Source organism: Crotalus tigris, unplaced genomic scaffold (assembly GCF_016545835.1).
Source record: "Crotalus tigris isolate CLP2741 ecotype Arizona unplaced genomic scaffold, ASM1654583v1 scf7180000017576.4783729, whole genome shotgun sequence".
Lineage (NCBI taxonomy): Eukaryota > Metazoa > Chordata > Lepidosauria > Squamata > Viperidae > Crotalus > Crotalus tigris.
In genome coordinates this window covers 2336706-2360348 of record NW_024096487.1, presented here as the reverse complement: position 1 = coordinate 2360348, position 23643 = coordinate 2336706, and the positions used below count along the sequence as shown (strand labels likewise).

At 38.8% G+C, this 23643-nt stretch overlaps 1 protein-coding gene across 4 annotated transcripts in view; it reads left to right on the top strand.

The window, feature by feature from the left end:
• Positions 1-23643, top strand: part of MAPK8IP1 (mitogen-activated protein kinase 8 interacting protein 1) — a 63745-nt gene that overhangs the window by 33313 nt on the left and 6789 nt on the right. For all 4 annotated transcript variants that reach the window (XM_039358673.1, XM_039358692.1, XM_039358682.1 and 1 more), the window contains 8 exons: positions 4668-4898; positions 10755-10836; positions 11696-12568; positions 13739-13814; positions 17344-17516; positions 17997-18106; positions 19766-19885; positions 21445-21515. In XM_039358673.1, the coding sequence (XP_039214607.1) occupies positions 4668-4898; positions 10755-10836; positions 11696-12568; positions 13739-13814; positions 17344-17516; positions 17997-18106; positions 19766-19885; positions 21445-21515 (1736 nt within the window). The remainder of the gene's footprint in view (positions 1-4667; positions 4899-10754; positions 10837-11695; positions 12569-13738; positions 13815-17343; positions 17517-17996; positions 18107-19765; positions 19886-21444; positions 21516-23643) is intronic.

Genomic DNA, 23643 nt, shown 5'->3' with positions numbered 1-23643 from the left:
AAGGGTAGTACCAATAGTAATAGGCTCCTTGGGTGCAATCCCAAAACAACTGGAGCACCACTTGAACACCATTGGCATTGACAAATTCGCTATTAGTCAATTGCAAAAGGCGGCCTTATTAGGAACTGCTTCCATCCTGCGACGATATCTGTAATACCATCAAACATCCACATCTGCCTATCCCAGGTCCTGGGTAAGGACTCGATAGGTAGACAAAATGCCAAATCCAGTCTGAGCATCTGGCTGACTGTGCGATGATCCATAATAATAATAATAAAAAGTTGGAAGGGACATTGGAGATCATCTAGTCCAACCCCCTGCTCAGGCAGGAAACCCTATACTATTTTGGACAAATGGCTGTCCAGTTTCTTCTTAAAAACTTCCAGTGTTGGAGCATTTACTGCTTCTGGATGCAGGTTGTTCCACTGGTTAATTGTTCTAACTGTCAAGGAAGTTTCTCCTTAGTTCTAGGTTGCTTCTCTCCTTGCTTAGTTTTTACCCGTTGCTTCTTGTCCTGCCTTCAGGTGCTTTGGAAAATAGCTTGACTCCCTCTTCTTTGTGGCAGCCCCTGACACAAAGGATTAAAAAGAAGGATTAAAAAAGTCCATATCCAGTCTAAACATTTGGTTGACTGTGCAATGAATCATAATAATGATAATCAGTCTAAACCTTTAGCTGACTGTGTGCAAACCATAATAATAATTATTTCAAGCTCATGACTACTCATTCACAGTGATCAAATGAATCTTGGGCCTTCAAAAATCCAGTGTTTTGTTTAGAATCTAAAAGCACTTTTAAAATCTGGGTGTTGCAAGTATTTGGGACAATAAAAAAAGATTTGGAATATCGGGTTTAGTATAGATGGCTTAAATTTTCTTGTTCTTCTCTGTGCAATCAATGGTTGAAATACTTTTTTTAGAACTATGATAATATTGGTCAGTAAATGTCCCTTCATTGATAACTAAAGGGCATATTAGATAGCATGAAGGATTTTCATTCCGTATAAGTTTATTCTTTTAACTTACCTATTTGCATCATTTAGAAATATTTGCTTTTTGGGAAGCTTTTATGGTTTTCTGCAATTTGGAAAGTGCTAAGAAGGAACCACTATCGAATATCTCTGCTTGACCAAAAAAAAAGTGAACAACTAAGTGTACCTTTTGGATTTGCTGAGAGTTATTGAGAGTCAGGCAGCATATAATACACTCAAGTTAATTATTATCTTTCCACCTCTGTGCTTTTAGGATTTTGGATGGCTTTTGTCCCTTACTAGCTAAAATCTTTCTAATTCACTATTGAAAAACATCCAGAAAAAATGGTTTTTTAAGTACTATTTAGCATGTACTATTCCCACTTCCAGACTATTTAGAGGTTTCAATATCTTTTTGCTAAGCATTGGATTCTGCATTAATGGAATCTGAACAATTTGTCATGTTCAACCTTACCACTGTACATTTAGGCTATTCATGTAGGAGTAGGCAATGACCTGTAGATGGCAACATAGATCAGTATCTGATTTGTATATGTTAGAACTGTATTTACTTTTTCCTTGCAAACTTAATAAAGAGATTTAGTTCCACATGTGACATGGCAAGGCGGTTGTATAACGTGTGTGAGTTCCTGCACCTTTTTTTTTTTTTTTACAAAAAAAGCACTGGGAGTAGATGACTTGATAGATTATGTGATCACTTAAATGTAAGATTTCTCCTGAATCTGGGAAATTAAATCATCATTTAGACAATATGTAGATTCAGTCCTTCCTTATGGTGCAGTATGACATTTCCTTATTACTGAGTATTACCTCACTTGCATATTGATCTAATTTTTAATAAGGTGGTAAAAAGATCACATTTCAAGTCACCCTTTTATATTTTGGAGCCTTTAAGTCAGTCTTGACTCCTGACAACTGCCTATACAAGTCACTGAAGTTCTCTTGAAAAGATTTCAGAATGGTTTTGCCACTGCTTCATTCTTAGGGCTGAGAGAAAGTGACTGGCCTAAGGTCACCCAGCTAGCTATGTGTCTAAGGCAGGACTAGAACTCATGGTCTTCTAGCTCATTGTCTTAACCACTATGCCAAACTGGCTCAAGTCACAGCACAAATGAATTCCATCCTCTACAATAGGCTTCTGCCAGGAAAATAGTCAAACCATCCAGAGATGCTACCATTATGGTTTGTTTGATATGGTATACAAACCATGAACTTTTGGAGCAAGGTAGAGTTTCTAGTTTATAAGTCACATTAAGTTACAGAAGAAGCTTATGTATGCCAGCACAATGCTTATTCATAAGAAACTGAAACAGGTGATTTAAACTTGAAAAAAATTCCTATCATAGTCATGTACAAAACAATAAAATCCTTACAATTTTTAAAACATTCATAACAAATTAAAACACGTAAGCAACTAAAACCATTTTTCCCTGGTTTGAAAAATATTGTAGTCCGTGTGTCAAGTTTCTAGCTGTGAGAACATTACCAAAATAATAGATGGCCATAGAGGCCTTCGCACCTAGTAATGTAAAGTATATTTTAATATTTCCTCACTTCTGACTTAAAATATCTATAAAAAACCCATCCCTGTTGCTGATCCCTGTGGCTCCTCTATTGGTCTCTTCTGATATTGTGTGTGCAGCACTTGATGAACAAAGCAACTGGATTGGCTGCTGTCTTTCTTTATCTACAAGTGTGGCAAAAACATGTCAATTATGGTACTACAGTATGAATGGGGCCATTCTGGAGGAAATGAGAGTTTTCAAAGTCCTCCTTTCTTTAATCATGAAGCAATTGGTGAGGTTGCACTCATCATTTCATTACTCACTATTTCAGTCTTAAAATAGATCACGGAGGGCCAGTTAAAACACTACAGAATTGCTGACTGAGGTTTAGAGATTGACTCTAATGCTCTTGCACAGATCTGATAGACCACTATCTATTCTTTTCTTTATAACAATGAAGTATTGTTCATGAGACAGATGAGGGGCTGGAGAGGGAAGAAATGTGCCTGTAAAAACCTCAAATGGTCAGTAAGTGCCGCTGTGATCCCACTTGCTACCAAACAATAAATTTTGCCTCTGTGGAAAGGATGGCCAAATGTGTTCGATTTTGCATATTTTGTAACTGCTGGATATGGTCAAGTTAAGGCAGAAATTCCTTTTTAGCTGCGATATTGCTAATAGTCACTTTCAACTATGTTACTAATGGGCAGGGGACAAAACGAACACAATGCCATGGGGACTCAACAGGAAAGACTTGTTGCCAGAACATGTCTGCACCATATTTAGGTGTAAATGGGAAAAAGATAACTCCTTGGTGCTGTGCTGATGTAACAGTAATATGAGCAGGCTTTCTGGTCTCATCCAGAAATAATGTCTTACTGCAGCCCTTATGTGCCCCACTGTTTATCAAGGATATGTCCTCACAACATAGTCTTCATTTCCTTGACACCCAATTAAATTTACTAGACTAGAATAGAGCTGGAAGGGACCTTGGAGGTCTTCTAGTCCACATGAAGGTGGCTGTGAAGAAGAGCCCTGTAACCCCAACAATCGCTGGATCATGCTATGGCCATTGAGGGTTTCTAGTGTCATCTAAAGTGGATCACTATTGACGGGTCAGTATAACAGAGATGAGAACATGTTTTATGTTGCCTCCATGATGATTATCTAAAACCTATGGCCATTTCCTACTTACTGATCGATGGTGTCTTCAGTTATCTTTTGGCCACAGCTAAAGAGATATGATGCCTTTTTTCATTCTTATTATGTTGACATAAAGGAAGTTGGATGACTCTTTTCCCACTGTTAAGTTGGCGCTAGTCACCTTTTCCTTGATTCAGCTGAAAACTATACCAGCATGAAATGTGTGACGTTCCTGTTACTAGTCTCAGTCTTTCCTCTACTGCTTTTGTTTCAGGACACTGCAATCATCTCCAAGGTAGTGAGTAATAAAGCTTAACAGAGTTTATACATCTCTAGTGTATTGTACAGAATAAAGAAGAAAATATTACTTTGTTCGATGCAGTTAAAAAGAACTTAAACCAATCTCACTCAAAAGGTGGGGCTAAGCTTATAGCAAATCACAGCCATGCCAAAAAAAAACCCCAAGATGTTGCTAGGGCACATGTGTTCCATGGTTGGGAATGATTTAAAAAAAAAAAAAAACTGCCATTGCTCCAAAAGAAATATATATACACGTGCACACACACAAGCACACACACAGAGAGAAATCTAGCATAATATAACAAAAAGAAACCTCCTTTATATTTAATATTTTTGTAGAGACTGATGTGCTGAAGAAGCATTCCCCTTAAGTGTGCCTTGGTCCGCATTCTACATGCAGGTTCAGCAACTTGGCTTCGGTCCTTGAATTGATGCCAATTATATAGGAGGGAGCAGGGGAATCGAACAGATGTCCACGACGCCAAGTAGCCTTCCCAGAAGAAGCTTGGACGTGGTGGGGAACGGCAGCTTCTCGTCTTCGTTCCACGCGGAGCCGGATCGACGCAGTGGCCTTCGATGCCTGCCGGTTGCTGCCTTCGCTTTCAGCTGCTCTTTCTGCGGCTGCTGCTGAAACGCGGCATTAGTCGCTGATCTCTTTCTTTCTGCCTCCTTGCACGACCCAGTCTCATGATTCATTGTCTCTCCCTCCCTCTCTTTTATCCTGGCAGAGCCATTTGAACCTGCAGGCCAGTAGCGTTTTGGGAGTGGGCGGAGGGGAGGCGAGTCGGCTCCAGGCTGAGATGCTTCAGCTTGATCTGATTGATGCCACTGGGGAGACGCCCGCCGAAGAAGGGACGGCGCCCGATCCCATCCAGGAGCCCCCGCCAGTAACCATGGATACCTACAGGCCGAAAAGGCCCACGACGCTCAATCTCTTCCCGCAAGTGCCTCGGACGCAGGTAAGCCCCTCAGCTTCCTTCCCTGCCTGCCATTCCTCCGGATTCGGAGTGCTCCCTCCTTGCGTCCCTTGACACACCCCCATCCCGCTGCTTTGTTTCTTAACATTTACCAAGAAAAGGCGAATTAAAAAAAAAAAACCTTCCCCCTCCCTTCGAGGAAGTTGGAGCCTCCTCCCTTCCTATTCCAGTTTCAGCTTCCTACTTGTTGCATAACTTGAGGGACAGAGGGTTCTCTGGTCAGATTCTGCTTTTGGGGGGGGGCATTCTAGGGTGGATGTCTCATTTCTCTTCTCTTCCCACCAAATGAAGAATTAAGTAGTAGGAGAGCTTAGAGGGAAAGAAGTGGAGTCTCTGAAGAAGTAATTGCTTTTAAGAAAAAGGGTGTTGTGCAGTTCAAGATGGGAGAGAGCGAGGGGGGAATTATTAGTTGCCATAAAAATGTATTGTGAATACACTTGAAGGTCACTTGCCCCCTTGTGTTCTCTGCCGTTCACAATATGTTCCTTTAATTCAAAATGTGTTCTACATCTGAAAATTGGCAAGTTCTGGCTGTGGATCAATTCTTAGTGATCAAAGGAGACAGAGACCTTGCATTAGGCTGGAGGGATACCTTTCAAGAAATAAAAGTATACATAGATTGAGCAATGCTATGAATTCCCAATCTAGGATTCAGTTGTAGTTAATCCCTTTTTTTACCTGCAATAAAATGTATAATAATGTAAGATGCAATTAATTCCTGTTTTTAGAATATGCTTGTTTGTGATGCCAGCTCAGCTAATGAATGGAGGATCTATTCAGAGTGTATGTGTAACACAGTGTGAGCTGGAGAGAAATTAGCACACGTTTAGGCATGTTTAGTGAAATCCACTGTTCCTCTGACTTCAATTAGACTTTGTCTCTGATATAATGTAAAGTATTGCAATCTATGAAAGGATTTCATTTCTCAGGGCTTTAGGCTATAAAATATTCCATGATTGTTTAACATACCTTACGGCCTTTTCATTCTGAAATCATAGAAATAAGACAAAACTGTTTCACCACCCAGAAAGTCACCTTATGAGGTTAGGAATGTTATCTTGTCTATTCTGTGTATTTGTTTTATTTCTTTCCTAAGGGGTGAACGTAAAATACTGCACAGTTGAACTTTTGCAGAGATTATAAAGGCTAATGTAGATATCTTGGGCTGACCTAAGGGATTGTGAAGTATCCTTGACATACCAGAGTTAAAAACAAAACCATTAGGGCCAAAGGAATAATTTATCATGGAAGATAGATCTACTATACTCCTGAATTGAGCTAAAAGCTGAGAGAGAATGCTGCTGGGAGGAAACAAAGTGTGAATAAATAGGATTTGCTCAAATCTTAGGTCATCTTGGCAGCTAAACTCAAAATGATCCTAGATGCTTAATCCTTAAAGGAAATAGAGAAAACTGTAAATCTTTGCTGCCTTGTAGAGGTCACAAGGATTTTTGAAGCCTCGGTGAGGTAACTCTATCAAAACAAAATGATGGATGTCTAGAGAAAAGACATTACAGACAGACAGCTATAAGAGGCTGATATAATAAAAAGGACCCTATAGCAACTTACCTGCCTTCCAGGTAAGACAGAACTCCTATCATCAGTAGCCAGCATTGGTGACTGGAGTTGTAAGCCAACACTTCTAAAGGTCACTAGGTTGAGAAGGCTACCTTAAAAATAATAGATATTAATAGCTTCCATTGAGTAGAGTCTAATTCAAAAGACTCAAGGCATTAGTTGATGATGGGAAAGTGGAAATGGCAAAATAGTTAAAAGTATTAAAAGTACTGCTTCCCAGGAGACTGATTTAAAGGAACTGGGAATGCTCTTCAAAGTGATACAAAATGTATGAATGATGTTTTCTGCTAAACTGTGTGGTATAAAATAATGCTGTCAAATCTCCCTGTTCTGTACTGTTATATTGCCCCTTCATTTGGAGCTGTGACTGTTTCAGAGCCGCATACTTTAACTATACACAGACTGCCCACTTTTTGTGGTCCTTTTCTCTTCTTTCATCTATACAGCAGCGAGGAAAGTTCCACCATGGACTATTTTTAATTATATGCTGTTCTGGGATACAACTCCATTTGCTAAATAAGATTTTCCCTGTGACAATTGTTATGGAAAATGCAAAGGAGAGGGGGTGCCACTCTGTGAAGCAGATGGTGAAGACTGGGCTGGGTGGGTGACATTGGGAACTGGTGTCAGTATGCAGTTGACAATGGAGGGTTTTAAAGTGTAGGCAGAAAAATTGTAGTCATATGGAAAGCAAAAATATTGCACATGAATATCTGAAATAACTCAGGTGCTATTAGTTCCAGACAAGAGTGAAGTTGAGTCAACTGTTAAGGTAGTGACTGGCAACTTTTTCAGCTACAGGATACAAATGGACTTCGGAGAGGATGTTATGGGACTCTGAAAAAGTGGCATCAAGGGGAAGGCTGTGGTAATGATTATAACCAGGCACAAAACCCCCTATTTCTCAGAAGGCATTATCAGCTCCATCTCACCAGTGGACCTGCTTATTCCTGCAGCTCACCACCTTTTCTTTGGGCTAGTACTGTAAAGAAGCATTTTCCAAATAGAGCATTAGGCACCATTTTTATTTGTTAAGAATGTTGTTGAGACTTATAGGAGGCCCAAAGCATTTTTGGAAATAATATTGGGAAATGAAAATGAAGATGTAATGGGCAACAAAAATCTGGACCCTGGTTGAAGGAAATGACAAATCAAGAGTTTATTAAAATCAGCTGGACCAGAGATATAATGCCATCATTATTGTTTTTAATTACATTTTTTTAAAAAGCAACCAGCATTGCTTCACTAGTATAGACAGCCATGTGCTCCTTGCAATTTTTACTATAGGCGCCAAACTTTGTTCAATTCAGAATAAGCTTTAATGTCAGCACATCAATATTGTCCATGGCTGGAATTTCTAGTTTAAAAGAAAAAGAGAGAAACAATGCAATTATTGAAGAAAGTCACAAGCATACTGCAGGATAGGGAGGTAAATCTTTTTCCTCACATTATATTTCTCTGTCCTATGGCCAAGTTGTGCTTGGAAGAGATCTATTTTCAAATTTTCATTCACAAAGCTCACTCAGTGACCTAAAGCCACCTATTCGCCCTGTTTCGGGCAATCTACCTCAAAAATCAGAGTAATATATTTGCTAGCTTTTGCCCGCTGATAGAAAATGTACGTAAATGTACCTTCTACTGTAACTAGTGTTATAATAATTAAGCACCTGTTGAATTAGAATCTCAGCTCTTAAAATATTTTGAGACAGTTGGGTTTTGCGGCCAGTTCTGGCATTCTGAGGAGTATTACTATTTGAACCAAATATATGAAACTGAATTTAGCTAAAATTTAGTATACATTTACAGATTTTGGAAGGGGGAATGTAATCGTATCAAGGAAGAAACATAAAGAGTTAGGATCTGGGGATGATTTTTTTTACCTGAGGTGATTGGAATAATAGTAAAAAGGTGCACTGCTGTGCTTGTCAAAAAGCATTGAGAAGAAAAAAATGATTTAAAAATTGCTGGGTTTCAGACCAACAGCCTTCTGTTACCAAGGCAAGAGTTATATCTGTGGTATTTCAGCACTCATGAAAAAGATACTCTAAAAAACAATAAAAAATAAGGCAATAAGAAAAGTATATTTGCTTTTAAACGTTCTTATATTTACTCATTATGCCTGTACATACTTGATTTTCAGTGTTTTAACCCTTGTATATAAACAAATTCAGTTTAATGTTTGTGTACACACACACACACACACACACACACACACACACACACACATACACACAGGAAGCCTTGCCTACAGGAAGAAAAGTGACTGGTCATTTACTTTCCTGGAAAATAAAGATGAGAGGCACAGATGCCCAACAGTAGCTACCATTCAGACTGAATATCTTGCAAGCTGCTGCAGTAGTGACTCCATCTGGACAGGATTTTCTTAAACCGGCTTAGAATCAAGATGTCAAGAGACTGGACAGAAGCAGCTTAAGTTCTAAAAGCAGATATGCCCTTCAATGATCTTCCAGAATTATGTTGACTGTGCATGATCTCAAAACACTTTCATTGCAAGAGGGGTCTTTTGATACCCTATCACTTCATTGCAATGACGTAGGACTAAACTGCATCCAGTGAGATAACCATCTCATAAAGTAAACACTATATCATAAAAATACAGAACAGGAAAGTGAGTGCCATGCTTGAAACTTCTGATGCATTTATATCTCTTCAATTTACACTTAACCTGGCTGTAGAAAAAAAAAACCTTTTTGGGGGGAGGGGGAGAAATGAGAGGGGCAAGCCATTTTAGCAAAGTCAAAGTCTAGCAAAGTCAGCAGTATTACTGAATGCATTGGTTAAAGTTTACTTCTGAGACCAATTCAAAGTGCTGGTTATCAATGGCTTGGCACCCAGGTACATATGGAATATGTTTACTTATACATCAAATTTAGAGACCACCCATTTCACTTATAGAGTGACTTTTTACACACAGTTTTTCCCGTTAGATTTTTGAAGGCAAGCATATTGAGGGCTCCTACTCTACCTGAAGTGATAGAGTGTGGATTGACGATGTAACTATTTCACAGTGGTAGAGGTAGAGAGTCTGGTAGTACCAGGATTGAGGCAGGAATAGACAGGATAAAACAACATCTATAAGTAATTTACTGAGATATGCATAATACAAGACAGAAAAGTAAAGTGTATCAGAAATGGATGAGATGGAAGGGAAGAGTACAATGAGCTTCAGTATCTTTATATTTACTTACTTACTTACTTACTTACACTTACTTATTTACTTACTTAATATATTATGCCACCTGTCTCTCGTACAAAGTGACTCTGGGCAGTTATGCACAGAAATGTGAGAGTAGAACTAAATATTTATTCCAGAATGCAAATGCCATCTATCTTTAAAAGATATACATATTTCACAATTCTATGCATGTTTTCTGCTTTGTAAAATGTTTTGTTCACCACAATTTCCAGTTCATGTAATTCTTCATTCTCATTAAGAAGGTATCGGTGCACTTCCCACTCTTCAGAGCAAAGATTGGCAAATGAGATAGAAATATTGGGTGGGATGTTGTGGCATGCTAAAATGCTGATGATAAAATCTATAAAACAGTGGAGGTTGTAGATTCTCCATCTCTGGAAGTTTCTCATGGATGGTTTAATTGGTCTGCTTGAGCAGTACAGAGTTGGACTAGAGATTGGACTAAACTCCTTGTGGCCCTTCCAACTCTACAGTTGATTCGATAAGTAAATATGGAAACTGAGTAGTGCCTCATTGTTGGAGTGATGTGATGTCACTTGTAACAGTCTGGTGCTTTCCCAGTTCTTTTCCTCCTTTTTTAAAAACACCCTCCAGAATACTAGCTGCACTCTGTCTTTTGACTGATAGCATTTAGAGTCCTCCATTTGGCCATATTCTGAATTAAATGAGAGACAACAGGGTAGGAGTTAAACATCTGTGTAATTCAGTTCCCCTTCATAGGAACCAACTGACTGAAGTGGCCCCAGAAAGGGAAGGCTCACCTTCCTTGCTTTCTCTCCTTCTTATAGCCTGCTGCATCACCTCAGTTTTTCCCTTCTCCTGTTTCTATGCTTGCTACCAGGAGGCTGCAGATGGGGAGCAACAGATGGAGGGAGTGGTGGGATCCCTCTGAATAGCCCTCTTTCCCACATGCACACTGACAATAGCTCTCTGGGTGTGTGTGTGTGAGAGAGAGGCCAGTGTAGGAGGAGAAGCGATGGGCCTCTTTGTGCCATGAGCCACTTTCCCTTGCAGATACAAGCCCTCTTTGTTCTTTTCTTCAGGACACTCTGAATAACAACTCTCTGGGGAAAAAGCACAGTTGGCAGGAACGAGTGTCTCGGTCATCATCCCCCCTGAAAACGGGTGAGTTCATCTCTCAGCAGAGGCAGATTTGCTTCCCCCCCTTCTGCCTGCTGGAACGGTCCCCAATGCTTGGACCTCCTCCTTATAATCTTCTAATGTCTTTTCACGTCAGCTGGCATCTTGCAAGGAATGCTGTAGTTTTATTAATGGACTCCTTGGACTCAAGCCATTTTGAGAGCTGGCTTTTTGTGCCTTGGTTCTTTCAGGCCAGCATTTTTCTTTTTCCTTCTTTGTTTTTTTTAACATGAGTCACATTCACAGAACAGCACTTTGGGGAATGTGATGTGCTGGAAAGAGTATGACATATTGGACTTTTAAATTCAGATGTCATACTTGAAGCTGTCATTAAGCACATCAGTCTCTCAATCTAAGATATTTCGTAGTTTTGTTGTAAGGGAAAATTACAAGTCATATCCTTTTGACTTCCCTTAGTGGAAGGATAAAAATGGTAGAAATTTCATGGATGTCATCTTCTGAGTCAGAGAGAGAGAGGGAGAGAGACAGAGATCTATAGATATGCGCACACATGCAGTGTGTCAGTTGGCACACACACCTTTCAGTGTGGAATAGAAACACTTAGGATACTCAATGTATTTGTTACTGACTATGATTATTCTGGTAGGTCAAAGTCAAACCTGACTTGGCTTTGATAGATGGGTATTTTAATATTCAGCTGGCCACATAAGTAGGATTTATCTCTAAATCCTCTGGATGTACTCTGTGAAATGTGTAGATACAGCTCCAGTGGACTTACCACTGCTTTGAATGAACTACAAGAAGTGTATCAAAACATTGTTATCTGTATCTTGTTGTTTTTTTTATATGTTCCTTCCTTCTCCTTGCTTTTTACCTACTATAGGTGAGCAGACACCACCCCATGACCACATTTGCCTGAGCGATGAGGTCACTCACCAAAATAGCACAGCCTCCACCAAAGATCGAGGTACATCCACAGAGAGCCCGTGCCGGCGTACAGCTTCAACACAGATTGCATCAGCCTGCCTGGTCTCCTCTCGAGCACCTGACAAGCAGCAGGCTGTCAACCGCCTCCCATCCCAGAACTCCACTGTGGTGGTAGTAACAAGAGGACCTGAAGCTTATCGGGATCGTATTCGCTACCAGACTGATGTGAGATTGGAAGCTACTGAGGAGATTTACCTAACACCAGTACAAAAGAATTTGGACCCTCTGGAGTCTGAGAAGCCATTCATGTCACAGTCCAGTGACAACCGGATGTCCATTAGCTCTGATATAGACACTTCTGGCTACCCACAAATGACAGGAAAACCCAATTCCTCAATCAGTGAGGAGGATGAAGTGCTGGATTACTTATCTTCACCTGACAAAATGAACACACCACGGACTGTGTATAGCAGCAGTAATGGTGGCTATCGGCCTTGCCATAATTTCCAGAGGGCATCAGTGAGCTCTGACACCAGCGCCCTCTCCTACGACTCAGTCAAATACACACTGGTGGTGGATGAGGATGTACAGCTCGAACTTGTTAGTCTGAAACAGTGTTACTCAGGTTACAGTGATGAGAGTGATTCAGCCACCGTCTATGACAACTGTGTCTCCTCACCATATGAATCAGCCATTGGGGAGGAGTATGAAGAAGATGCCCTGAAACGTGATTCTGTTTGTCTCTCTGAGGATTCCACCCCCGAGGCAGACATCCACTTTTCCAAGAAGTTCCTCAATGTCTTCATGAGTGGCCGGTCACGTTCTTCCAGTGAGTGCTGGGCAAAAGTCATTTCCCATAGGCCCTAGAAAGAAGAGAGAGGGTGGGGGGAATTGAGAGCCTCATATCAGACAGAGAAAAATTTCACTTGTCAGAGATTTGAATCCTGTTATAATAAGAGTTACAACAAGGTTGCTAGGTGTACAAAAGAAAATTCTACAAGAAGCAACATATTTAACTTCCAATTTGATTTCACAAAATCAAATGCCAATTTGAGTGTATAATGCAAGAAAATAGCAAGGTTGTTTCAAGTTATTTTACCATCAAGTATTGGTTGCCCAGCCCAGAATAGAATGATAACCATTCTTCTCAGGACTGGAATGGATTTTATTTTTTGCTGGCAATTTCCTTCTTGCATTACAATGCCCTTAAAATGTCTGGACATCTTTGGGCAATTTAAAATGGTTGTTCTCAACATTTTAAGTCTTGATGCTGAAAAAGCCACAGATAGAATTAAGCAGATGGTTGAGACTTAAGCACTATAATGATAGTTTCTCTAGATCGTCAATATCCAAAAAATGAATAAATCTGATGACAAGTTAGAAAGCTGAGAAGAATTGAAAATAATTACTGCATATACATTGGTTTTTTTTTTTTAGATGTGTCCATTTCTTCTGACCAAACAAGTTTACAAAAATTGGAATATTACAAATCAAATACAGTAGGTTATCTGTGGGGATTAGAAAAGTCAAGATGCTGGTCACAACCCTATAATCAAAACCCTGCCCCTTTTATATATGTGTTGACATCACATGTACAAAGGGACAAGGTTTCAATCATATAGCCACGACTGCCATTTTTTGACACACCCTTCATGAATTTCAGGGAAAGAAATGTACTCATATTCCAGATACGTCAACAATTTTTTTAAAAAAAATACCTTGATGTGAGATCTCTTTCATTAGAAACTATCTGTTCAGTTAAGTTATTCTCTTCATGTAGATGTTCTGATCAAAATATATGAAGCATTTAAGTCTGCTTTTTTCTTTTTCTCTTTAGTGGATTCCTATTAGACATTAGTATTCTTTACTTTTAATATTTTGTACATTTAAAATAATTCCAGGGGATTTCTGATTAGGAAGATGGGTTCTGAATAATAGTTAACATTATTGTTTGAGGAGGAGAATGATTAGGTGGCTGCAGCATTTTCCCTCTTTTCAGGTGCTGAGTCCTTTGGGCTTTTTTCTTGCATGATCAATGGGGAAGAACAGGAGCAGACTCACCGAGCTGTTTTCAGGTAAGTTTGGGGCAGAAAACAATCCCATCATCCCAGATGACAGACTCCCCCTGCACTTCTAACCAGTGATGCCCTCTTATCAAGTGATCCACAGGAATTTTACTCACAAACTGAATTAGTAGGTAGTTTTTTTTCTATCCTTAACACATGCGCGCGCACACACACACACACACACACACACACACACACACACCAGTTGCTTTAAAACAGAGAAAAAGAATTTTAAAAATATGCAATGACAAATGACCAAAAGAAATACATATACAAAGATATGCATCATATAATAGATGCATAGAAAATATTTCAGCTTTTGAATGGCAGATTAAACGTGGATCACACAAAATAATGTTGGTTGAATTTTTCCATACATTAATAAAGAACCACTGCATAAATGATGGCTACTTTGTCAAGAGTGCGAGGCATCTAGAAATTTTCTAGCATTTTGGATTTAGCTTGATCTAGGATGGTGACAAATTGGCCATCAATGGACACATAGACATATACAGTATCTACATAATGTGCAAAAGAGACGATTAGCAAACCAAAAAGGGGAGGGAAAGACCAAAACACCTCCCTACCAGCAACCATCACCCAGATGAGCATAGATTAGCTCCAAGATTAATATCAGACCAAGTAAGAAGTAAAGGATCTTCCAAACAAGCTAATTGTAAACAGCCCAACCAAAGAACTTCCAAGATCACTCCCACCAACACTGACAGGGCAAGCCACTAGAATGTAATCTGAGAGCAAATCCCACTCCTTACTAGCACTGATGAAGTTACCTAGTTTGCATAATGAAACATCTTCAAGAAAACAGCCACGGTCAGAGAGCACCAAGGACCTCTCAAAGTCATTTGTTTTTCCACCACTAAAGACTATAAAACAGTGATGGCGAACCTTTTAGAGACTGAGTGCCCAAACTGCAACCCAAAACCCACTTATGCATCGTCTAGTGCCGGGTGGGTGTGGCCCATTGGGTGGGTGTGGCCCATTGGGTGGGCGTGGCTACGGTGGTAATGGCAGACTGGATGGGACTAAAAAGTTCAATCGATCAATTCCAACTTTGCAAGATCTTTTTTTCCCGCGAGAAGTTGAAATTGACTGATTGAAGCTTTTTTTTTTTTTTTTTTGCACATGGCGGCAGAGGCCTAAAGCGAAAAGGTTTTATAAAACCCAGTTGAAGGCCTAAGACTGGGGCGACGGCACGCATGCCCACAGAGAGGGCTCTGAGTGCTGCCTCTGGCACCCGTGCCATAGGTTCGCCACCACTGCTATAAGACATATTTGGATAATAATATATTCAGAAGGAAGCTTAAATTTGATCCTTGTTTCCCTGAGAAACTGACAGTGGATAATCCTAGTATGGAAATTGCAGCTATTTTTTTTTATTTCATGGGCAAAAAAATGGCATTAATATTTTAAATCAGCTTATACTTAATCAGTCCTTCAAAATAATTACAGTACTGTGTTGCAAAAAAAGCCTGAATTGTCTATATTCATTAATTAATTTGTTCATGACAACATATTTTGAATAAACAGTTTGGACTGGATGTTTTAGCAGCATCAAAATCCCACAAATCATTGTCATAATTGGATGAAACTTTGGTTAATTTTAAATCTACAACTTATTTTATAGACAATTGATCTGTAAGATAGTTATTGGTAATCTGTAAGCAATTTGGAGTAATGAGTTGGAATAATAAATCAATGTTTTAAATTTTATAATCTGAAGAAAATAAAAAAATATTATTTTATATGTGTGTTTATTGGACATCCAGGAGGACGTTTAGCAAGATTTAGTTGTCAACTTCACTATGTCGAAAATGTAATATATTGGTGTATGAGATGCTGTTTTATACTTTCTTATTTTGATTCAGTATTAATGAATTTATAAATGTGATGTTCGAAAGAGAAGTAATATTTTAAAATATCAGTGGGATACTGAAATATACCAAAAATGTGGATTTATCATGCATGTGATGTTGCCAAAAAGTTCTGTTTGATGTTGCTATAAGAATTTGCTACAGCAGATCCATTTTGATCCCTATAATTATGTTGAACTTTACTTCCCATGATATGCACCCAACATGATCCATAAAAGTAAGTCAGTAAAATGTTCTCTGTGATCTGGAATGGAATCCTCAAATCTTACATTAGGTTACCTTGTAAAGCACAATCAGTGTTGGATCTTGATCCTTAATTAAAGATCTTGAATTAAACATTTAAAATTTCATTCCATTTAAGCACTATGCAATAAGCTGAGTCTGAGGATATATTAATAATAAAATTTAACTATTAATAATACTAATAACTTGGTCTGTTGGTTAAGGCACCAGACTAGAAAGCAGGAGGCCATGAATCTCAGCCCAACCCACCTCAGAGGGTTGTTATTGTGGGGAAAATAGAAGGAGGAAGTTGGGTTTATATATATTCCTTTCTGCCTGAGTATCTTTAATTATATATAGTTACAGATCTCCCCAGCTGTAGTTCTAAGTAGGGTGTAAACAAAAAACAAAAAGATTGCTCTAATCCAGGTATAGGCAACCTTGGCTCTTTTATGACTCGTGGACTTCAACTCCCAGAATTCCTGAGCCAGCCATACTGGCTCAGGAATTCTGGGAGTTGAAGTCCATGAGTCATAAAAGAGCCAAGGTTGCCTACCCCTGCTCTAATCGGTCTCTTAGTATGTTTTGGTTATTAGTACACTTAAGATTCCTTATTTGGAATCATTAATGTAGGATGGAAATTCATTCTTTGTTCTGTGCAGCCTGCATTTCCTGTTCTGCTTTGTTTTGCTATCTTTTCATCTGTCTGTCTATCTATCTATCTATCTATCTATCTATCTATCTATCTATCTATCTATCTGTCTATCTATTTATCTATCTAGTCTTTATTATTTTTACAAATAATTCAAAGTGGCAAACATCTCCTCCTGTTTTCCCTAAAACAACTCTGGGAGGTGAGTTGGGCTGAAAGAGAATCATTGGCCCAAAGTCATCCAGCTGGCTTCCAGGGCTTAAGGCAGGACATGAATTCATGCTGTCCTGCATTCTATCCTGATGTCTTAAGCACGAGACCGAACTGGTGTTTATGATAAATTATTGTACTGTATAAAAACAAAGTGAAGTCCTATAACCTAAGTCTTGGGGGGAAATTATGTGGCCAATCTAAGAGATATCACACCTGCAAGTCATGCTAGTAACAATATGACATCATAAAAATAATTTATGCAGATAAGCAGCCCTTCTAAAAAAGAGGAAATCCAATTGCTAAGCATCCTGCTCATGAAAATCACTTTGAAATCCTCAAAGCAGAATTCTTATAGCAATATACTTCTCAGGTGAGCGAGGGCTTGTGATATCAAGTCTGAAAATTTACAGTCTACTATTTATGAGCCCTTTGCTATAGAATAAAACTTTAGATGGATTTCTATGGCAGATACCAGATTCCCATAGATCCTGTTAAATATAAGACTAATATTTTATTTTTAGAGCTTTGGTTCACAAAATATGAATGGTTTTTGCCTTAGGTTTGTGCCTCGTCATGAAGATGAATTGGAGCTGGAAGTGGATGACCCTTTATTGGTGGAAGTTCAGGCAGAAGATTATTGGTATGAAGCTTATAACATGAGGACTGGTGATCGGGGGATCTTCCCTGCTTACTATGCTATTGAGGTCACCAAGGAGCCAGATCACATGACAGGTATTGATCCTGTTTAGGGTTGCTACTCTGCTTCTATCTGGACCGGTCTACCCATTATCATTCTTTGATTTGAAGGCTGTTCATGCAGCCTATTCCCCTTGGATAATAGCAAAGAAAATGTTAATTACCATAAATTAATATTCAGAATTAGAATGGAAGAAAAAGGGCATAGTTTTAATTTCCAGTTATACAAAGCCATTCAAATATACATAAACTGTATCCCATCCCCACTGCAATTGACTGGAGTTAATTTAAATTTAATTTACTGTACTGAAGGTACTGGACTTTTCTCCTTCCTTCTTTCTGTAAATCATTCCTTAATGTTACTTCCTCTTGAACCTAATTCCTCTGATCCAAATTTGTTGCCAGTCACTCAGTTTATAGTTGCCCCTAGCTTTATGAAGTAGCCCTGAAACATCATAGAAACATGGGATTGTATCTTATTTCAGTATGATTCTTTTTATTGTCCTTATTTTTCAGATTCATGCAAAACCAGTGATTGGGTGGATCAATTCCGGGTGAAATTCCTTGGCTCAGTTCAAGTTCCTTATCACAAAGGCAATGATGTATTGTGTGCAGCTATGCAGAAGGTACTTTTTCTCAACTCTCCCTCTCTCCATCTCCCTCTCAACCTCCTGATCCTTTATTTGGGTAAAGACAAATACATTTTTATTTAGAAAAAAATGCTGTTCAGCACAACAATATCAGAATGATGAACAGCACCCTCCCCTCCCAAATATAATTAAAAGAAGTGACAGGAAGAAGAGAATATAACACCCAGTGACACCCAATGGATTTGTTAATTCTGCACACTTTATCTAAACAAAGGAGATTTCAAATTCCATTTAAAACGGGCAAGGTTCTGAGCAGAACATGTGTCTTCAGATAATTGGTTCTACTTTAGTTTCTCCGCCAGGAAAATCCTTTTGCAGGATTTGAAAGACAATGAAAATGCCAGAAGATAGAAGGAAGGAGCTTACAGTAACAGATTTTTCCTGTTAATTTCCAGATTTAGATGTTTAGAGTTTTAAAAGCAAGCAAGGCCATCTTGAATATGGCCAAGAACCAAGCTAACAGGGAATGAAACTCATGAAGAGTTAATACTGCATGATAACCATGATTGTTACCAGAAAATAGTCTGGCTCTAACTGCAGCTTTGTAATAGATTTGAAGAAGTGGCCTGGATTAATTTTTAAGATAAAATATCCTCATTTAAATTGGATGTTTTTCTAGTCTACAACAGTAAAACTGCCCATGATAAGCAACAGTATTTTGTATATTTAATCTTGAATTTTTATACTTAAGACAATGTGATAGCATGAATATTTTAAAATATTTTAAAAGCAAATCAAGCAGGGCAGACCTCTAAATACCAAAGAGCAGAATGTACCATAGAAAACTTGAATAGTATCATTTTAAATAGTTTTCAAAAGGATAAAAAAGACAGGTGCACACTTCCCCCCCCCCCAGACAAACCTTCCTAAAGGATTAGTTTTACTACTAGGATGTTGCTACATCAAAGAGTGTATTTCCATCCCCAAAACCTTAGATAGTGAACAGAAATTCTGGATAGGTCCATATATATGTAGATTCATATAGAATAGATCCCCAAATCTGATCCTCTATGTTTTAGCTAACTAGTTAATATATACTTTTTTTAACGAAGCCAAACAATAATAAATAAATACAGAACACAAACAAACACCAAACCAGAAAAAAGTTACGTAGTGTGGAAGTAGTATTAGTTTTCAAGCTGAGGAGCAAATAAGTTAAAAACCTGATGGAACAGAACAGCCCTTTTCCAATTTTTGATAAATAAGGTAATCTTTTTACCCACTTAAAACAGAATGATTCCTCCACTGAGCTTGAACACAGTAGGTTGGTTCTCCTCAGGTAGCCACTAACTTAGTCTTTCAATGTGGTGGGGCATAAAACAGGATGGTTTAAATGTGGGTGGTAAAGGAACAGTCGCTATTGCCAGACCAAACTTTTTTTTTTTAAAGCAACTGTCGGTGCAGAAGATTGGCCCTGTGAACTCCAGAAATATTGTTGGATCCAAGAGCATGTTTAGAATGGGCCCTGTTCTTTCAGAAGGAATGTGCTTAGTCCAAACTACAGAAGGACAGGGCAGATGTGGGAAGAGTCTACTCTTGTCTACATTGGAGACGAATTGCTTTCTAAAGCAAGAGCAGGAACTTTAAGAAACATTAATAGTTTGTGGCAGTTGATCTTTTTTCTGTTGGGTACAGATTGCCACTACACGTCGCCTCACCGTGCACTTTAACCCACCCTCCAGCTGTGTCCTGGAGATCAACATGAGAGGAGTCAAGATTGCTGTGAAGAATGATGACACCAAGGATCCCAGCAAAGTGAGTTTGACTGCATGTGAAGCTCTGCTTCTTGCATGGTCCACATATCCCTGGAGGCTCCATTCTTCAGGGCCTCATTATCTCATTTCCTGCAGGAGTGTAGTGGAAAGGGAGCCGTGTTCCTGACCTTGAGTCCACACATGGATGCTATGCTCCCTGCCTGTAGATATAAAAATGGAATCGAAGGCCTCTTTGCTAAGCTCCAATAATTTTTACAGCTTTGCTAAATCTTTCTGCAAAGATTTTAAGCAGCCTTCTGAAGATCTGTATAGTAAAGCTCTTTTGATTAGCTTTTCTGCATAAGTAATTTACAAGGAGTTTTCAGGAAGAAATAGTAAGGCCCTGCTGAAACAGAACTGCTTGCCAAAGCCATTCATGGTCATTGGAACTAGGAGGAAAGGAAAGGAAAGGAAAGGAAAGGAAAGGAAAGGAAAGGAAGGAAGGAAGGAAGGAAGAAGAAAGAAAGAAAGAAAGAAAGAAAGAAAGAAAGAAAGAAAGAAAGAAAGAAAGAAAGAAAGAAAGAAAGAAAGAAAGAAAGAAAGAAAGAAAGAAAGAAAGAAAGAAAGTTTGGCCAAACCTTAAATGTATTTCTTTTCTTATAAAGCCCAAATATTAATTCCCAGTTATTTTACACTGCTTTGCACACAAGTATACTAAATTCAGTTCAGTTTAATATTATGCAGACATTTTGATCATTATCCAAATTAGATGTATTTAAAACTGTGAAGACAAACCGTATTTATTTATTCATTAGGTACATGGACTTGTATGCTGCCCACTCTCACAATATTTGTAAGGTATAACCATATTCATTGGGGTAAATAAGCCAAGGTCTTTGTTACCACAAGGAAAAGTATAGCCCTTCATTTATCCAGCAAATAAACTGATCCTGTTGACCAGATTTTTTTTTCCAATGGTGATTGCAATGAGAGTCCACAAAGAATAGTTGAAGGTTCGTTAGCTCGATTAATAGCCCACAATTTGTTTTATACAACTTAGGATAGGGTATGCATCAATAGTAGCACTGATGATATTACCTAGTTTGCTAATAAAATGTCTGCAAGAAAACAAGCAAGCTCAGAGACTGAGGGAAAGTAGCTGATCCAAAGTCATTCAACCAGCATCCATGCCTAGGAAGGACTAGAAATCACAGTCTCTTGATTTTTGGTCTAGCTTTATAGATAAACTTGCCCATATTAACAGCCTACAAACTCTTCCAGATGAATTACCATAAAATGCAGGACTGAGATCCTACATAAACGGTACCTGAAGTTATCACATTATTCTGTTCCTACTGCTGCTTTCCTGTCACCTAAGCCTCAAATTTCCTTTTCAAATTCCTATGTCATATGGAAGCTTTTAGTGAGAGTAGAAAACGTTTGGATGCAGCTTTCTCTTTCACAGTTAGTAAGCTTTCGTGCAGAGCAAACAATTGCAAATGGTTATACAGCGACCTTTCATTTTTCCTAAGCAATATCCTTAATTTTTAACTTAGCATTTAACTTGCTCTTTTGTTTAAGAAATGGCTGTTACATATTTGATAACTTTACCTTCTGCAGGGGAATAAATGTAGCCACTTTTTCCAGTTGAAGAATATTTCATTTTGTGGATACCACCCAAAGAACAACAAGTAAGTCAGTCCCAGAATATAATCTAGCTTCCTTGTCATGCTCGGCGTTAGAACTAAAGATTCCACTGATTTTTGCTTTAGTAACTCCACTTATTATTTATGTACAGCTCCAAATTTGAGATAATCTTAGAAGTTTGAGGCTTTTCTGAAGTGTTATTGGTTGCATAAGAAATTATTGCCCAATAAACAACTTAAGCTATATGACAAATTTGAAATACTGTAGGTAGAATAGACATTGTGTTCCACACACTGAAATTACTGATCCTCCTTATTCTGAATAAGTTGCTATGCTTGTTCTATGGTTTCATTATCCAGCTGTGATCCAGTCTTGTTTCTCTGAATTGTTTATTGATAATGGCTTTCTTTACTGAGTGGGTAAATATGTGCACACAACCTGTGGAGTGACATGGAGAAATTGCTATGTATGGTAGTTCTGTAATGCCATCTCTATTAGCTCTGATTTCTCTCATAATTAGATCTGGGCTCTGACTGAATCATTGGATGGGTCAACAGCTTTTCTTACAAAAATATTTTTTTACCATTGGTTTACCGCAGACATGTCAAACTCACGACGTCACATGACGTCGTGCAATGTATCGGGACAGTTTTGCCATTGCCGGCAATGGAGTGGGTGTGGCTTCTGGATGATGCGTCTGGCCTGCGGGCCGGCAGTTTGACACCCCTGGTTTACGGTTTTCTGAAGGAAGGCATGGTAGCTATTATCAGGCAGTGATTAGACTACTCATGAAAAAGCAAAGCCAAAATTCTAGTCTATGTTAACAATGTTAACTATGTCTAATCTATTACAAGCAAAATTCGAAACTGACTTCTTAAACTCAGGTTGTTTGTTTAAAAGATTTTATAGCTGCTCATATTGTAACCATAACTCTGGGTGACTCACAAAACAATAAAAACAACACACACACAAAAGCCTCCTAAATGATCACAATAAAAACTCATGGTGCTATAAGGCAACACTTTCCCAACATCAGCATATCATCTTGCTGGGCTTCAGCCACAAGACTGATTACGGGAAGAGTCAATTGTTCAAGGCCTTCAAAACACAAGGAGGATATATGAATTATTTGGACTGTATGCTGATTATTTAAATTCATTCCAATATGGCTTCATGTTTGATAGAAACAACCTTGAAGTCATACAGTAGATGGATGATCTACATGCAATGAATGCATAGTCATCTGTAGGAGTGGGGGAATGTCAAAATGTACAAGATGTTGGGAGTTCTGTCCTGATAGAAACACCACCCTTTTGCATGCATGCCATATTGACACACAAAAGGGACAGGGTTTGGATTGCAATCTCATGCAATCATCTTATACCATAAATCTTATATCAATTCCTATACTATTGAGTAGATATTTTTTCAAAATAGATGATTGTTGAACTGTATGTAGAATCCAAAATATTAGAGTGATTTCAATTTTGCCTATTTTAGAAAGTTAAATTTGAGGGTTTGTGACTCACACTTCAGCCTGTGTGTTACCAAAAGATACCATCTCCTTAATCACATTTAACATCAGTAAGAAACTGCTAGAAGAAGACATTCTCCAGTATGAAGAGTGAAGAATCAACCAATGGGTTAACTTCATCTTCTGCCCATAGACTAGTTGTCCAATTTTGCTCCGCCTCTCCTCCTAGGACCTCCCTTCCCGAGTCTCGACTAGTCTTGAGCCCGTTTAGACTGAATTCTTGACTCCTGAAGTGATTCTTCTTTAAGGTCATACATTTCTGATATTTTGGTCAATCTGTCGGGGGAGAGGAACTGCAAAGAATGAATGGCTGTTCATTTGATCCTTTTCTGCTGCTGGATTGCAGCTCAACCACGAGGCTGGCCTGAGCCCAGCCAATCATTGGACAAACAAGGAACCGGACGCCATTTTCCGGTCACCAAGTGTGACCCTGAACAAAGGGAGAGACAATCTCCTTCCCCCCCCCCAAACCAATCATCCCACAGAACTAGCCAGGATAGCTAAAGCAAATTCGGAATACATTAGCACAGCTGATCAGCGGGCAATTTAAACCTCCCACAGATCATATGGAAGCCGGCGGGCCGTGTGGGAACAATAGGGGGCTGGTGAGCTGCAGAGGAATTTCACAGCTCTCCAAG